At 37.4% G+C, this 18,669-nt stretch overlaps 1 protein-coding gene across 1 annotated transcript in view; it reads right to left on the bottom strand.

Moving 5' to 3' along the window:
- Positions 1-18,669, bottom strand: part of UNC79 (unc-79 homolog (C. elegans)) — a 94,233-nt gene that overhangs the window by 13,804 nt on the left and 61,760 nt on the right. Inside the window, 8 exon segments of the mRNA XM_010003727.1 lie at positions 1,648-1,725; positions 5,379-5,483; positions 11,866-11,976; positions 12,557-12,625; positions 14,387-14,560; positions 15,480-15,565; positions 15,652-15,764; positions 16,668-16,706. Of these exon segments, the coding sequence (XP_010002029.1) occupies positions 1,648-1,725; positions 5,379-5,483; positions 11,866-11,976; positions 12,557-12,625; positions 14,387-14,560; positions 15,480-15,565; positions 15,652-15,764; positions 16,668-16,706 (775 nt within the window).

Below are 18,669 nucleotides of genomic sequence, written 5' to 3'. Positions count from 1 at the left end.
ATTCCTGTAACAAAATCATTCAAAATACAGCTTTCTGATTGCAATTTTCAAAAGAGGATGCAAGATCTATAACAGATAAATTAAATCCTTTGTGAACTGCTACAATTTGACCATAAGGGTCTAAGCATTGAGAAGGGACCTGTGCCAGAGCAAGAACAGCCTCAAAGGGAAAAACAAAAGGACTCAATTGCTGTGTTCCCATAGTACACATTTTCATAATCCTTTTATCAGAATAACATGAGAAATATAAATCTGGCCTTCAGGCAGTACAAGGCAGGCCCAAGGTGTGCAAAGCAGTCAATGGAGCAAAGCTGTCACATTAAATAAAGGCTTCCAACAGACCAGAGAACTCTGGAGAACAGCTTTCAGAAGGTGATATGACTGACCCAGTAGGTATCATATAAACTTAAGTCTCTCTGTTAATTTCTGAGTGTTTCATAGGTAAAGATAATGCTAGCTGAGTCCAAGGAGAACTATAAATTACTCTTAGGGGCAAAATAAAAGCAATGCTTAACTTTATAGACCATATTATGTAATTATTAAATTAGGTATCTTTTTGAAGTCATGGGCTTGGGGCAAAACACAGCAATAAAGTTTACAGGGGAAAACTACTCTCTGACCTCTATTTGACTACCTACACTTCGAAGAACAGAAGCTGATTACCATATCTGAGTATAGAAATGAGCCAGATTAAGTTTTGATCACAAAATTATTAGGCTATAATGTCGTTTTTTGTGGCTGAAATTTGAAAAACTTATAGCATTTTATTTTTAGGCAAACGACCTGGGCACTTCTCATTTTTCCTTGATAACATCAATCCACATGGTGTTGAACTATACAACCTTCTGGCTTTTCAAATGCTATGCCTGTCAGTTCCCTTGACAGAATAACAAACAGTAAAATAAGGTCACTGGCAGCTCTGTCAGTGAATCCTCCATCCAGTTTATGTGGATGAAGGATTCCACAGGGGTTCTAAAATATTGAATAATAGGATTATAGAAGATAGTATACTCAGACTACTGAATAATAATGCTCAGTTGCAAGACTTCTGACAATCTATTTTGTTTCATTTCAGCAGCAAGAAACTTGATTCTCTATGATTTCTTCTGAAATAATAACTTTGCTAACATACCCTGAAACACCAATGTCAGTGTATTTAATTTATACTTGGTTTAAATAGACTGTCTGTTGGGAGGAAAGGCGATATTACGGATTTGCATTAAGAAATAAATAACTCATACACTTCAGGATATATAGAAGATCCTATTAAGTCACACCTAAACCTTACAGATAATTTTTTGTCAGAATGGAGACAGTGGCTTATACCTTTCCCCCTTGTTGCCATTTTTTTGAGGCATTCAGCAGGTCTGCTTCCCACACTTTGTCTTCTGGAGCACAGGCTCTGGCTAAAGTCAGTCAACTGACTCAGGATTATCAATAGATAATCCTGTAAGGGAAGTGATATAAAGTTCAGAACTTTTCCAATATTTATAAAAAGAAAGCATCATCTCAACCTCTGCCTGCAATACCCCTTGCCACCCAGAAGAGATATGAAAAGGAAGGAACATTTAAATTACGCAAAGTGAGCCAAATAAGATAAGTTTTTTAAAAGCCAAAACTAAGGATGGAGTTTGATTCACTACTTACTCCAGGCATAGATGCAATCATCTGTTTATGCAAGATTGTTGACTCAGCTAGTTTTGTTCCAGCATCTGCACAAACAAACTAAGAAATTAAAGACAAGTTATTTTTTTATTATTCTTGAAGGAACCTGAAGACACTAATAAGTTATTAATAACTTTTATAAAATCAGTTCAGATCTCTTCTTGCTTTTATTTGAGGCAATTTGCCTTCAGAGCTCTCTTTCTTTATAAACAACCTAGTTAACTCACCACTGTAAATGAGCTAGTTTTAATGAAAAAATCTGACCTTAATGTGCTGAATTAACACTTATATAGAAAGACAGAATTGTTTTGGTTGAAAAAGACTTTTAAGATCATAAAGTCCAACTGTTAACCTAGCACTGCCAAGTCCACCACTAAACCATGTCTCTAAGTACCACATCTAAACATCTTTCAAATACCTCCAGGAGTGGTGATTCAACCACTTCCCTGGGCATCCTGTTCCAGTGCTTGATAACTCTTTTGGTGAAGAGATTTTTCCTCATAGAACCATAAAATGGTTTGAGTTAGAAGGAACCATAAAGATCATCTAGTTCCATCCCTTCTGCCATGGGCAGGGAAACCATCCACTAGACCAGGCTGCTCAAAGCCCCATCCACTTTCATCCACAACTTATCTGGGCAGACATATCAAATTTAAACCTCAGTCAAAAAAGGATGGAGAAACCAAACTTTAATTTCCAGTCCAATTCACTGTCATTTATGTTGTCTCCTTCTACAAACACTACAGGGACATTAAGGAGTCTCTGGCAAGAGATTTAATGCCGGCCATATGTACAGAGAAAAGGAAAGAAAAATACCCCACAGGGCAAAAAGATGAGAAATGGGCAAATAATTGTCATGTCTCTTATTAGCATTATTTGCTGAGATACAGCTGCAGAATAATTTCTAAATGGGAATGTCTGCTGACTGTAGTGAATTACCTAGATGCCATATCTATGTATATTATACTTCCATTCACAGTTAGAGTTTTTAAAATACATAATAATTTAAACATCTTATATGTAACTTTAAATCCTTGTATTCAGCAATTAGTAGACCATCTCATCACAGAAATATGAACTGCAACCACTAACTGGCCGAAAGTAGGAATCACCTAAACAAAATAGATCAGATACACTTAGAGACCGAGTGAGCAAGCAAATCCTAATGAGACACTTCTATAATTTGAAGTCAATGAAAATCCTGAAGATGTGTGCTCGTGAAATGTGAAATGGAGAGGAGTGCTGTGAAACAAAATGCTGGTTGAAGAAGCAGTTCCTATGGAAACCCATGGAAGAGCAGCATGTACTTGATGGCCTTCATTTGCTAGGACAAATCAAGGAGACAGATTTTCTGTATGCTTTATCATCCAGGACACCTGTGCAATGATTGGGGTAATTTTGGTTTAAATTCTCGTTCTTTGTAAAGTGGGATAAAGGTAATTCTTTTTAGCACTGATGTCACCAATGACACTGATGGAACTGTGTAATCAGGATGAATGTGGGTGTCAAATGAACATTCCTTGGAATGCCTTTGTTAATCAGCCCACGAGTGATCTATCATTAAATTAAAGTGCTCCTAGCTCCTTTATTATCTCTAATATTTGACTGAATCTCTCTATTCTGTGTGCACTATCTGTATAGAATCTTGTGTACAGGCTAACATGTCCATGAGGACATGACTGTCTTGGAAATTAGAACCATTTCAGATTGGTGCTGTGTCAACCCTGCTACAACTTTGTGGATTCAAAACCACACACTAATTAATATTTTAGTGGCTTTGTGTGGTAAAGAGGTGAACCAATCCCTTTGTGCTCTTAATGACACCAAAGAAAAGGCAAATAACCAGATACATATGTGTTTCTTGAATTACAACAGCGGATGGGCTTAGTGGTTACTATGGTATTTTACATTCAAGAGGCTGTTGAGTGATTCAGACCACATACTACCAAGGGCTGCAAATTTGCACAGTCAATGGGAGAAGCAGTCATCATGCCTCCATTAGGCATCTATGGCAGATGGTCTGAATACAACCCCTATTCGTTACTATTGACTGCATGAAAACAGAAGCTGGCTGCTTTGGGTAGCAGGAAATATGAATCACTTCACCAGCCTCTGAAAGAGCGACACCATAAAAGACATTTATATCCACATTAGGTGCTGTTGTGTTAGGTATGAATACATCCCAAATTGAATACAGCATATGGGAACAGTGCTAGGAGGAAAAACAGGGTTTTATCATTATGAGATAAAGACAATGCAAGAGAGTTTTGCCAACTGTGTCCATCCATCAGGCAACTGACACAACGTGAAGTAAATCCCACTGCCAAAACTGATATGGCATGTGTGCATTCTCAAATGAGAAAGTCAGGATTGTCACCTCTTGGGGTAGCCATGGGATTGAGTTATACAGTGGAGCAATGGAGAGAAATTGCTTCATTCTGTAATACAGGAAAAGTCAGTTCCAGTCAACAAACACATTATATCAAGCTGCATCACTGCACCCATAAGACAAAAAAGTTGGTGGTTGTATTTGATGGTCTTGGCTGGGACTGAAAAAAGTCTGAGCTAAAAAAAAAAAAAAAAAAAAAAAACAACAACAAAAAAAACCCCACAAATTTCTGCTTTTAAAATTAAAATTAATTTTTAAAAATAACCCTTTACTATTAAAAGAAAAAACCTCAAGTTTTATTCTTCCCCACCCCAACTTCTTCCCCTGGCACTGATAGCATAATAATTGTTTTCAGAGTTATCCTAACTACTATATAATTTCACTTGTCAGTATTATTTCTCCATCAACTGGCAACCACTTATTTATTATGAGTAATGTACCAGTACTCAGAAGAAAACGAGTCTGTAGTAAGCTCTACAAAGCTTTGACCCTGTAACAGGAGGGGAAACTGTCCTGCTGGGAGCACTATGAATGATCTACATAATGAACATCTTGCTTGAACCTTATGGTGCTGTTATGCTAGTCTCCTACCATTTAAAGTTTCTTAACACATACAACAGTTTGTTCATTGTAAACAATGAGAGCCCACTACCTGTGATTAAAATTGATGGTCTGCAGTAAATTGGTTTTGGAGGACAGGGTTGTGTTGACAAACAGTGGCATTTTAGAAGCAGAAAGATCTTCACAAGTTATTCTCTTACTTCTTCAGGTTTTCCAATGAAAGCTAGCTTACCTCAGAAATAAATAAAGGAACAGAAATATTCTGTGTATTCTTTGCTGGAAAATTCTATGTTGAAAGAGAATGCCCTTCAGGGACTGGAGACAGCTTACTGCCTGCCTGAATAGACAGAAACTGAGTTCTGGCCCATTATCAATGGCAGCCCTTCTTACACAAACTGCTCAATGGTTTTGGGGCAACTGTGCCCCTCTGGGACATGGTATGAAGCTCACTGGACTCAGTCCTTATAGGTCTTTTCCAAATCAAGACATATTCTATGATTGTCAATACATCAGCAATGATGCACAGGTCATTATCATGCTAGGAAATGCAATTTAATTTCTCAAATTTTAGGGTGGGAATCTAAATGTTATGCATCTATGCCTACAAATGTAACTGGATTTTGATTTTAAAAATTCTTGTTTCCCCTAACACTGCTGGTACTTTCTGCAACCATGTTGGACTTGCTCCCCCTTCCCTCAACCCAAATTTGGGCCAAGAAAGAAGAGAGGATCAGTATGAGAATCACATGAGGATCTCCTGTACCTGTACCAACAGCAGCAGATTCATGTCTGGTAAGGGTGACTTCAACTTGAGTGCCTGCAGTAATTCCAATATGACACTGCGTGTCAAGTAGAATTTGTCCCTTTCCTATGACAGAAAAATACAGAATTATTAATGTCTCAAAATTCACTGACATCCACTATTAAACCATAAATACACTTTATATCTAAGTTAGAGAATAAAGAAGTTACAAAAGTGTACTGGTTTCTCCTGTCTTACACAAAAGCAGACATCATTCATCATTTATGTAAATGTACAAGATTTGACTGAACAGACATCAATGAGGTTGATTCTCCTTTGACATTGCATCAGGCACTACATCCAAGATGTTAGTATTTCATATCTGAAATATGGATAGATTTTATAAAACAGCTATAAAGCCAAGGCAAGCAATATAGCTTTCCCTAAGTAGTTCCATAAAAAAGGAAAAGGGGAAAGCAGTAAAGATTGACACAGGAAAACAAAACTGGCAGTAGTATTTAATATTATTCTTTCATTAAACCTGCACCCTGGTTTGAGGCAGGATGAAGCCCAATTTTCCTTTTACTGATTTTTTTTTTCTTCAGTGAACTCTCTTTTAAGCAGCATGCTTGCTGAAACTAGCAGCAAATTTTCCAGCTAGTGGACTGATAACACCTGAATGTTCATAGTTAGTGCCAAGAGATCAAGGACACTTTACTCTACTTGTCATATTTGCTACTTTGGACACTAAAAGAGCAGATCAGTCATATCTACAACCTCTTCCTGTAGGGAGAGCAGACTAGACAGACAGCAAAATCAGCAAACTAAAGTATTCCATCCATATATCTATGTAGGTCTCAGTATAAATGAAGGGATCACGGAAGTCAACTCCCTTCTTCCCTTTTCTTCCGTTTATGGTTGGCATCCAGGGAGGATTCCATCACCATTGATCCCCAGGCCCTTGCATTCCTGACCCTCATCACTTTGTCTTCAGCTCCTCTCTGCTCTGCTGCTCTCTCCAGCAGCTCCGGGACATTTCAGAACTGCTCACAGCTAAAGAGAGTGCTGGGGGAGTTGCTGAGGGTAGGGGGAGGTGACAGGGGTTTTGCACATTCCTGCACATATTTGTATATAGTTGTACATATTTTTTTTTATCATTAGTATTTAATTAAAGCTGTCTAATTTAGTTTTCAATCTGGAAAGCTTCTCTCCTTATTCTCCCTCCTTTCTTTCCTGGGTGGGAGAGGGAGGGGATCAAGAGCACTGTTGTCATTGGTTTAACTGCCAATTCTGAGTCAAACTGTAACAACCTGCCAGAAGTTATCTACATTTTACCATACTTTGTTCCTGTTGTCATTCCCCTTAAATAAGGGCGCCTGCACTAAGGCAGCTTGGACATCTATTTTCATTCATTAGACTGGCAGTACTTTTCCACTTACACAATAAAAGCTGTCTTGGCTACAGCTGCTACAACAGAAACATTTTAAAACATAGGGGAAAATCAGCCAGTGGAGATTAGAACACAGAAAGCTAAGAATAGAGTTGTACAGCTGAGACAGCAAAGAGGTACTAGAGATAAGATGAGCCTATTATACATCCTATTTTGACATTCTCTGACTTCAGATGATAAGATAAATACGTGGAACAAATCCATAACCTACTACTGACCACAGCAACTAAAGAATTTTGATCAGCATGAAGATGCACACTGAGGTGTCTTACAAATGACCATTTGAAATGAAATAATGTTGTCTAGTAAAGAGGTTATCCAAACTGTACTTAAGATTTAAAGCCTAGTATCTTCCATCTTGTGAATCTCATGCACTTCCCTGCTCACTGAAGATAAATGTATGGAACTTTTTACTCATTCATGGCTTCAGTTTGCCTCTTCCTCTGAGAAGTCTTGTGAGGTTTAGTTAGTTAGGGTCAGTTTGAAGGCCACATCGAGCTGCACACAGCAGCAAGTGCATATAAAAGGGAAGGAGCTGGAGGGGATGAATAACTGCAAGTGAGAGTGAGCTTTGGTTGCAGCAGACCAAGCAGCCAGTCACCAGAGTTGCTCCTCAGAAAGCTGATGTCACCACATTGTATCTCTATAGCCTATGGCCAAACAAAGCCTGCAGTGACAATGTGTGTCTCCCACAGCACCCATATGCCTTTTAATGAAAACACATTTTAAGTATCAGCCACTGGTTTGGAAGAAGGTGCCAAAACAACATAATGGTATGTGTCCCATGGACATTATGATTCCAGTCTGTGTATCAAAAGACCTTACTCTAAGTTCCTAGTTTGATCTTCAATTATACGGTGTGTACAGACAACATATTTAGCTGATGGAATAGGCCCCAAACTGCAGTGGTCCTTGTCTTGGCTACATTGCTGCAGTCTAGGCAGCTAAATTCACAGAAAGTGAACACTTCTAAATAAAATTTACTAAAAAAATATATATCCCTTATGAGAGAAGCAAACACTTGATCATTTCAGCTGTATTATGAAACCATTACTTGAGGGGACAAGTATTCAAAGGCACACATCCCACATGCATGAGTTGTGCTCTGGTAAGAACAATACAGTATAAGAATATCCAAGTGAGGTCAAAACAAATGTCCTCAGTAACTTTTACTCCAACAAGGCCACAAGCAGATCAAAATAAAGTATAAAAACAAGGTAAGCAAACCCCACAACTACTCTTCTAGCCACCAGCTATTTTCAGTTCAGGAAATTTCAGAGTTCAGTGTTTTTTGTGTAATTCCTAAGTCTCAGTGGAGTTATCTTCCATGGATGTGCTCTTTGACCTCCTAGACCCATGTCAACTTTTAGCAACACAGTACTTGGCAAGGAGTCATGCACTGTTCAAGAACCACTTGCCTTTTCTTGCTATGAAACCGGTTCCTACGAACTTTGTATGTTCTTCTTGTACTGGAGAAATATGAAATTACCTATCCATGTCTGGGTCACTTGTGACCTTACAGACCTCTCTCACATTCTGACTAATTGATTTTTCAGATTGAAGAGCCCTAACTTAGCTGCTTTGTGTATGGAACTCATCCCACTGCTTAATCATTCTTGTTCCCATTATCTGAGCTTTCTCCGATTCTATTATATTGTGACTGAGAATGGGGAACAAGAGCAGTGCACAAGACCTAAGATGCAAAAAGACTGATTACTTGCTAGGATTCACCAGCTAGAATGACCCTTCCCACTGCCATATGCCTTCACATTGTTGAGAAAGATTCACAATGCAGTGCAATGCTCAGACAGTTGACAAGTATGTCCCCCAGAATACTGGACAGAAGTTCCTATCAGTAATCCAGTACAACAGCCAGCACATACTGGAAAAGAAGAGAGGTAAGATTCTTTCAAAAGCATTCAGCTATTTTACAGACTAACACGCTACACCAGATTAATTGGGACATAATATATCACTTTGTCAGACCACTGGGAAGAAAGCATAAGCACCATGAATCCCAGCTTTCCTCAGCTCTAAGGATAATCCAACAGTGAGCTACCCCTTTCTCAAAAAAGTCCCTTACTGCAGTCTAAACTCTTAATGTTTGTTAAGTATATACACTGCAGAGAGATGAAGTAAAATGGTTTTTGACACCTGACCTCTGGCTTCCTGCACAGCATCAGGAGTGATGACACTGAAGCCAATAGCCCAGAGTACCCTTCCTATCAAAGTCTACTTACTCTTATAGTTCTGCTGGTGACAAATATGTATAAACATAGTTTATACATACATTAAGAAATGTATATTCTGCCACAGAGCTGTAAATGGGTATTAGTTCTGTGAGAATAACACCAGGGGAATCACAAGTGTAAATCTAGTACTAAAGAGTCAAGACTACCACCTCTTTAGCCTCTGTTCAGACAAATTAACCTTCTCACATATCTATGCATTCCTATAAAAAATGCTTTGCAGCCTTCAAACTGTGACTTCCCAGAGGACTATGTGTAGAACATGTAACTATTAAAGTTTGTTTCTAGAAGTATCTCAGGCCTCAAACTTAGTAATTAGAATAGTAAATTTGCTTCTTTAGCAGAGTGGTATGCTGTCCTCCAAGTAAGCCAGTATAAAGCAAAACTCCTTATTTTATCTCTGTTGCTACTACAGTAATTACAAATACCGAAGATCATCCACTTCAATATTCTTTAAGAACATTCCTTAGCAAAATCATGTCATGTCCAATTCAGTGGCATTCTGCATTTGCTTACTAAAGGCCAACAGAATGCTAGCAAAAGGATAATTTTAGGTTCAAACATCTGCAGCTATGAGAGATAAGAAAGCCCAAAAGTGTCCATTTAGGACCTTAAGATATTTGAAAGGAAAACTAAAGATAACAAGATTACAATCCACCGAAGAGATGCTACTCTCAACTGAGAGTTCCAAAAGCACTGGAAAAATCAAATTGCTGACCTGGAACAGAAACCCAGACAAGGAAATATCAGATTGACGTGCATCTTCAGGCTCCAAGACAAAAGAATTTGAGATAATCCTGCCACAGGGTATTAGGAAAATGTTTGAGATAAAAAAAGATTTGGACTGGCTATACAGCACTGACCTCTACAAAGTGCATGTCAGTATGGCTTGGTCTTTGAAAAGTCAAGAATCCTCCACAGCTTAGCTGAACATTGGTGTCTTGTTCCAGACAACATATTCAAAGTAGTGAAACAGGTAATTAAATCTGAATAGTTTCAATGTTCACAAATTATATTATATTCCTCCCGGAATTCACTTCTACATGGTATTCTATCATAAACAATGCTTTTACCTGGCTACAGTGATTTTCACTGTAGAGAAACACAGACATAACCACTGATTTGCTATTTTCTAACTGCAGTAATTAATTTGATATTTTTAGTCCCAAACCATGATATGCTTCCAGAAATAACAAAGACAATATAGTGTAGAGTTCCACTAAATTAAGCATATTAAGTTATAACTTGCAGGAGACCACTCACTAATTATTCCATTTCTGGGTCACCAGGTTGCATTAAACTAAATTAAGAAGGAGATTTTACCAAGCACTATAATCCAAGCTTCCTGTGTGCAATTAAGTATTCGATATATTAATACTACATTGAACCAGTGAGCATGCAAGAAAAAGAATTTATTTTTTTTTTTAATACCATGGTTTTAATAAAATTTGCTTGAAATGACCAAAACTGCAGAGCCGGAGAGGAATGAAACATTTCCTGAATTTCACAATTTGCTTTAGCAGGCATATATGAAATAGTTTTATCAGACCACAAATACAAGAGGAAAGTATTTGCTTCAGTTTTAAATGGGGCTTTTTTAAATTTTATTTTGCTTCAATGAAAAAAAACACACTGCTGGAATTTAAGTTAACATTTTTCTCACTTTCCCTTGCCCAAAGCCTTAACTATTGTTGTAACTCAAATTACTTTCAAAAGCTAGATAGTCTTTTCGGTATTCAGGATTGTTTTTTCTTTCATAAACTCTTCCTTTTCAAATGAGACAAAAAAGTAGTATTTGCCTGCTGTAATTAAACATAGTGTCAGTTTCTATTTAATGTTTCAAACCATTACATCTATTAAAAGTTTTTCTTATTTTCTTGTGGTTCAGTTTTTCTGTGAGAATGTCATTGCTTTTATAATTTCTTCTTCACTGTTTGTCCAGTGATATTTTAAGTCCTACCAAACTGAAGCAACATGTGTTCCAGTTGTACATTATCAATATAGAAAATATTGTAGCTACTTGTGAAAGAGTTTCCTGAGGATTAATTCTCTCTTGACAAACATACTGAGGATGGAAAACCACTTAGCAGCCAAAGCAATACTTTATTTAGTACCTTAACAATCTACACAAGTGAGGACTAAGAGGGCCTTAATAAAAGATTTAATTAGTCTTTGTAGATCTTGTCATTGTTCAGCCCTCACCAATAGCTACAAAAATGAACCTAAGTAAAAACCTGAATGTTAATTGCACCATAGATGTCATCCAGTAACCCAAAAAAAATTTTTAAAGGTGCACTCATTCTCTTCTCCACACAGCTTACAGCCATGCATCCACACCAAAGAGAGATCCCTAATACAGAATGAAACAGGATCTAAACTGGGAAGCTCCTAACTTGGAAGTCTTCCACTTTACTTAGCTCTGTTGCCTTCCTTCACAGCTGTGCTCTCAAAAGGCACTATCAGAAATAGTTGTTTACTGCCCAAGATACGTGGCTAAACTCGTGCAGAAGGAAAGATCTGACTGTACAGACATTTTAAGTCATGAAATCGCACCAAAATACTTTGCTGAACAATGTTTTCAGCAGGTTCCCTTCAGCTGTGCCTATACTGGGAATGTGAAACTCAGTATTATTAAAAGACACTGAATCATGATTGCTACTTGATTCGCCAAATTACATTGAAACTGTCAACATGTCTGAAACTTGACACTGATTTCATCTTTACTTACAAATATGCTACTTGAGGGAAGTAGGACTTTGTCTGTCCTATTTTCTGCTGTTCCTAAAGGAAAGTACAGTCTCATTGTTACCTTAGTGAAGGCTCGGTAGCACAAACCACACAGTTCCACCAGGTAGGCCAGAGTGAAGACAGCATTCTGAATGACAAAACTCAGTAATTTTGAAAAAGGCTCCAGAAGACTCTGTAATTACATGATTCAGAGAAATCAATAACTGCTTGCTCAACAGAACAAAAAGCATTCCAACTCTGAAAAGCCTGAATGGAACAGTAGTATTTTTAGCTCAGAGGCTACCTTGCTGGAATTTACATCGCTTTGGTCAAATGGCTGTTCTCTCTAGCCAATTAGAAGCAAAATATTAGAAAAGAGTTTCACCTCTAACACAGTGCTTATGAGATATAAGAGATTCTGTAGTGTTTATGCAGGAAAACCTCACTGATCTCGGTGGAATTGTAACGCATAACTTCTAAGGAAGTTCATTAATGTATTTTTTTTTTAAGAAAAAGAAGAGGAGGGGAAAAAAAAAAAGAGAACATCACATCTTTAAGAAGATATACATTCACACCCACACAGAAATGTAATCCCACCCACACTTTACTGTAACCTAGATTCCAAAGCTCTTCTCATTCTCCAAAGAGTATTGGAATGCACAATTTTATGCTTATATATAAAACTTTCCTAGCTAGGGGGTAAGAATACATTCATTTAATAGCACAGGCTGGCTAAAACTGAGGCAATAGAGTTCTGTCTTCTTAGAACTTACCCTTGTGGCACTAGTGGTAGGTATCTTCAACAAGCAAATCATGATTCTTAAACTAGAATCTAAAGAACACTGTGAACATATTTGAAGGCAGGAAATTATTAAAAAAAAAAAAAAAAAAAAAAAAAGAAAGAAAGAAAGCCAAAGTTAGTACCTTTCTGTGCACACATCCACCTTTTAGTGGTAACAGCTATGAAAGAGCCATAGGTGAAGTCTGAAAAATTATCCCTTACTTTACCTAACACACAACCATATCCCTTCAGTGGTAACATACCACAGGATGGACCTTGAGAGGAGAAAATTTCACTGAAGGGCTAGTTTAAAAAAGTTAACTCCACTCCCTTTATGACAAAAATTTCCTAGAAATATATTTCCACTGTAGTAAAAATGGATTGGGGAAAAAAAAAAAAAAGAGCAGGTTAGCATGAGGTACCCACCATCTACCTCAAGTTGTATTTTGGTGGTTGCCCTGACCTATGACATTTTTGCCCACACCCCAAGCTGCAGCTCACACCCCATAACATCAGAATGTGCCCTGGCTGCTCCAGAGATCCCTCTAAAGTTTTTCCTTAACGGTTAATTTATTTTTCTTCTGTGTAAATTGCACAGGTTGCAGCAGTGAATGGGATTTATCAGGGTCTATTCATTGTCTTTCCTTATCCCTGCTGCAAAGATCTAAAACAGCAAAGAGTCATTTATGACCCTAGAGGAAGGAACAGGAGATGGGAAGTTCAGGAGCAAGCAATTGTTTTACTTATATCACTAATGACACGTCCCATGAATAAAAAGGAAATCAGAGTACACACTCCATCTAAATGTTCAGTGAATGACAGATACACATTTGGAATGATTAAGATCCAATTAATTTCTTTTAATTTATTTCAATTAAACAAGATGCAAAAGACTGGTGTAGCTAGTACACAAAGGCAATAGTTACTGCCTGTTTGCCTTAGAAAACGCTGCAGGACAGTGCTTCAATTTACCAAAACCTAAAGAGGTTTCAAAATCTGAGTATTCCATGATAGTGCCATGGAGTTTAATATCATTAATGTAATTTGGTAAGACAAGGCTATAAGCCACAAAGTTAGATTTTGCATCCCTCAGCTCATACTGAGCAACAATGCTTTGCACAGAAGAAATTAGACCTGGGCTCATTCGTGCCATAGAAAACAAAGTCAGAATAAGGGCATTGGAATTCCATGTTTACAGGAAAGACTCAGAAAAGTTTTAACTGTGTTTACTGAAAAGACATCTGGAGATGTACACACCAGGAGATAAGATCCCTCTGTATGTCCTCTGAGCACTCAGCGACTGGAGCCCAGAGCTTTTACTTTCAGCTTCTGCAATGATATTCTGATTGCAGACAGAACTACAACCCAGTCAGCCAAACATGCCAGGCTCAATTCCCAGTAGTCTCAATTCTCTCTGCCTGTCTGACTTTTGTATAGTTTTAGCAAATTAATTAGGTGGTGATGCTCTTCTTTGGAGTTTTACTTTGTTTTAACAGTTAAAACCAGAAGGATTTTTTTTGCCAAAATGCTAATGCTCTCAAACACAGTATTCTAGTCTGACAAACACCAGGCATGGAAAGTGTAGAGGTAAAAAGCCAAAGAGATGTAGAGTACTCAGGTTGGAGTTATTATTGTTTCCCATGGAAAATATAATTAAAGGTATGGATCAAATGTACAGTAAATCCAGTCCTCTGGAAACATTAACTGAATCCTTAGAAAATATTCACAACCCACTCTGATATCATATCCACAGCTTTCCCACTGTTCTGGAACATCCTGACTAATGGCAATATAGACCATTTCAGATGTCCATACATCATACCTTCAGTGGCAACACACAGGGGAGTTTAGTAAGGAAGGTCTGAAACTGATTACTAATTGTGGTCCAGAGGTTGCTGGGTGAATCCATCGGCAAGGCTTCCATAAAGGTAGCAATATTTTCCAAACATCGTAGCATTGCACCCCCTGCTGGTAAATTCTTTTTGTTGTTTAAACCCTGGAAACAAAACGAGAACTGTAAACAAATGTACACATGCAGATATGGTCCCTTAAGCAGTATCTGGAAATGCTAAGGTTATTTTTTTTTCAGACCAGATACTACTTACCTCTTCTATAATGTTTATGGCAAAATGTTGCGCAGGGAATTTGAACTTTGCATGTGGAAGTGAAGGCTAGTTCAGTTCTTAAGGTATTGACCAAAAGATTTTGAGCCAAAATAGTATAAGCAGGGTCCTAACTCATAGCCTGCTTAGATTGGCATGGCAGTAAAAAAAAATAAGAACTTGTAAAGTATTCACCAGTGGAAGGATGACCCATGTTTCATTTTGGACAGTTTTACACAAAATACATTCATTCATGTTCAGTAGACCATGTATGCTTTTTTGGTTTGTGTACTAGGGTCAGGCTTGGAAAGACATAAGCAATTTTAAAGTTATTTCAAAATCTTTCTATGAAGCAACATCCACGTTCTTGGAAAAGCAGGATGCATTGAAGAGTGCTAGTGGGAGGATAAAAGCTTCAATAGGAACAAGCCTAGTGCACTGAAGCAGTCAGTGAAAAGCAGGCAATAAATCTTTGGACTACCTAGAGAAACTGCCATCAGATACAGGGGAGAGGGAGAACTCAGATTTATGAGGATAAGTGCTCCTGAAAACTAGAAACAGTGCGGGGGAAAGAATGGGCCATGCTGCCAGTATATAGGATAGCTCCAGGAACTGGTCTGAGAGAAAAAAAAATATATCAGTGAAAGCAAACCCCAGGAAGAAACTGGTGAGAACAGACCAAACCCACTTCCAGGGAGGACAAAACAAAAATATGCATTGTATTTGGTGATGCAAGTTTGAACTACTAATGCATGAGGAGAAATTATCCAATAAGCCAGACTAACACCACGAACAGAGCTGATGCCAACATACCTCCAACAGCTGGCTCAGAGCAGCGATGGAACTCAGCTCATTGAAGTCCATCAGGGACGTGGCCAAGGTCCGTAAAAAACTTCCATCTAAAATTTGAATGACATTTTTGCACTGGCTGTTGATACAGAGGTAACTGAAAGGGTCAGAAGTGCCCTCAAGTACTGCACATTACCTTTGATATTGCTCTGGAAGAGCTGGGGGAAGATGCCGTTGGGAGCCAGCTGATGGAACACACAACGGAGGAACTGTTTGGCCACACCTGCAGCATTTCCAGGGATCATCATGCTGAAATGAAGGGAAGGAAAAGGATGAAGAAAGAAATCACATTGCAGACTTCTCAAAGCTGAATACATAGAGAAAATAAAGATCTTTTTAAATATGAAAGGGATCTGTTATGAGACAATCAGAAGCAGAACTGTTATGATCCCAAAAAAACAATTCAGCATGTTGATTTTCTGACTTCAGTTTGACTATGCAGAGGTGAAAAGTTATGTACACATACCTAGAGTATTTAAGTCTTCCTATTTATTTGTGAGTAATCTGAGTGCAAAATATAATCCTGCTCTCACCTTGTGTATTTCAGTAATACAGGTTGAGGTTCTTGGCTTTACCATAAAACACACAAACAACTGGGAAACACATTATTATATTATTTTGCCTCTTGCAGTTTCCTTCAAGAGATGAACTACTTTCTAATCACTCCTAAAACGAATGGTTTAATTTAAGAAGCTAAAATATTATCTATTATCTATAAACTGCACATCTTAACATTTTTATAGCTTCTCAAAATTAATTTCTCCTATTCAGCATCTGATTTACATAATGAGACATCACTACCAGGAGTTCTTTGTGGCCAAGGATGATTCACTCGATTGAATGTATGGAGGTAGTTTATCATCAAGACAAATGCTGAACACAGAACAAGTTAGTAAAAGCTGCACTGAAATAGTGGAAATCAGAAGGCATCTTTAAATTATGTCTGAATCTGAGTTTTTTCAAGTTCAGAACATATGAGTTCCTGTTCAAAACACACGAGATATCTGAAACAAGTGGGAAAGGACTGATTTTTCCTCTTACTCACAAACCTTAAACAAATTTTTTAAAAGCTAAATTTAGTTGATTTCAAGGGCAGGGAGGATGATGCTGTAGATTGTTTAATTTTGACAAAGTATCCTTTTGCTATCATACCTTTCTGCTTGATTAGAAAAACTGGTACTTGATGCCAACCTAGGAAAAAAAAAAAAAAAAAAAAAAATGAAGCTCATATGTTTTTTCTGAGTTTCCTTTTTAAGTAAGCCAATAAATTTTGCATTTTTTAAAATAATAAGCAAGAATTTTAAATAACATTTAAAATGTCACCAGAAAGGTCTTCTGAAGAGCACATAAATTCAGCCAAATCGTGACTGCATGACATAAAACCCTATTTGGTTTTGTAGTCTCAGGAACACTTAACAGCTCTGAAGAAAATTCTGCTTGCCCCTCTGTACTAGCACAAAGATAATGAAGTAAAGCTATTGCCTTACACACACATCATGGATAATTACTAACCTAGAGGGATTAGGAGGGAAAAAAAAGTATGCCAGAAGCTGCCTGCTAACTGAATATTTTCTGATTAACACAGCAACATAAACTAAGTCAAAATTCTCTACTTGGCAGTCTGAAGCAAGACTTCTAGTTCCAGATTTTGGCACCAAATAATAGGCCTAATCTCAGAAACACTAAGTACCTACAAACTCTTGCAAAGTCAGACAAGACATGCAGGGTTCTAAAAAATCAGGTCATTTATTTTAGTACCTAAATATAGACTTTGAAGCCAAATATGGACATTCAGTGATGAAAATACTGAAGACAACTTTAAAGCAAAATTGTGCACTTCAATATCCAGGACATGTAAACAAATAGAATCAGAACTTGTAATATCAAAGCAACACAGCTTTAATACTAAAAGCTACTAAAAAGTCATTATACAGATGTACACTGGAAGCATCTCTTACATACCAAATACATCTGCTGCACATCAGTATTTCAGCTGGTATAAGCTGGTATGTGTAAACAGAAAGTTCATGGAGCTACACTAATTTACATCTGCTGATGATCTGGCCTTCAATGTTTATCTTTGATTCACGATCCTTTTAGGCAGGATTTAGCTGTTGCTCAATTCTCTGTCAGCCTCTGTTCTGAAGACAATCACCTCTTCCTCTACTCACCACTGCAAAATCCTATAAGGACCTTAAGGCAGCTCAGTCATATGGATCAGTGTGAAACAAAATGGACGGTGATTTTTATTAATGATGCATGACAAGCTGGATACACAGCTTACTTTCATCAGTGAAATAATGTCAAGCTGGATGTTGCAGGGGATTGAAGAATATTTTCTCTTCAGTTGTCCCAGCATAAATCAGAAAAACTCTTGAGTCCCTGACCTCACTGTTGTTAAGAGGAGCCCACATTAAAATACAACATATTAAGTCTGCTCTACAAAGCTAATTCTTGGTGAAAACAGGTCCGAATTTAGCATCAAGCAATACAGACCTTGATTCTGGAATAACTGTAGCATCCACCAACACCAAAGCACGTGACTATTTCTGCAGAATGCAATTAAGCTAGTCACATATCCAATGGACATCACATTTATTTTCAAAAATCTATTAAAGCATACAAATAAAACAGCATAAAGTATTTCTTCTAAAAGAAATCCAAGTCCTCTGCAAAGTTTTTAACTCTTCTTGAATGCAATAATGCAAGTTTTTATAATAAAAAAACATTTGGTTCCTAACTGGAAAAACTTCATGAGACACAAACTACACTTAACATTTGGTAACACCTGAAACTCTGAAATTTACGTTTTATATGTATTTAATATTACTACTCTAAATATTTTGTTCCACAAAGGCTATGAACTCCTATCATTACCTCCACTTGAAGATATTACCTCCACAAAGCAGAAGAATAAATAGACAGTAGACAGTAAATGGATGTGTTAAAATTTGTACATATTAATAAGAACGGAAGCTTTTCAAAGCTCCTCACTAACTCAAGGGCCTGAATGCCATTTTCAAACAGAGCTTTGATGCTTGGAAAGCTAAATCTCACTGAAAATCAATGAACTAAGAATCAAAAAGTCAAAAATCTTGATTCAGGAACTAGAGCATACAATTAAGTGCATGCTAGTCTTATAAACATGTCAATC

The sequence above is a fragment of the Chaetura pelagica genome, unplaced genomic scaffold, assembly GCF_000747805.2.
Source record: "Chaetura pelagica isolate M959 unplaced genomic scaffold, ChaPel_1.0 scaffold48, whole genome shotgun sequence".
Classification (NCBI taxonomy): domain Eukaryota; kingdom Metazoa; phylum Chordata; class Aves; order Apodiformes; family Apodidae; genus Chaetura; species Chaetura pelagica.
The sequence above is the reverse complement of the archived record's forward strand: the minus strand, read 5'-3'. Positions and strand labels throughout refer to the sequence as shown.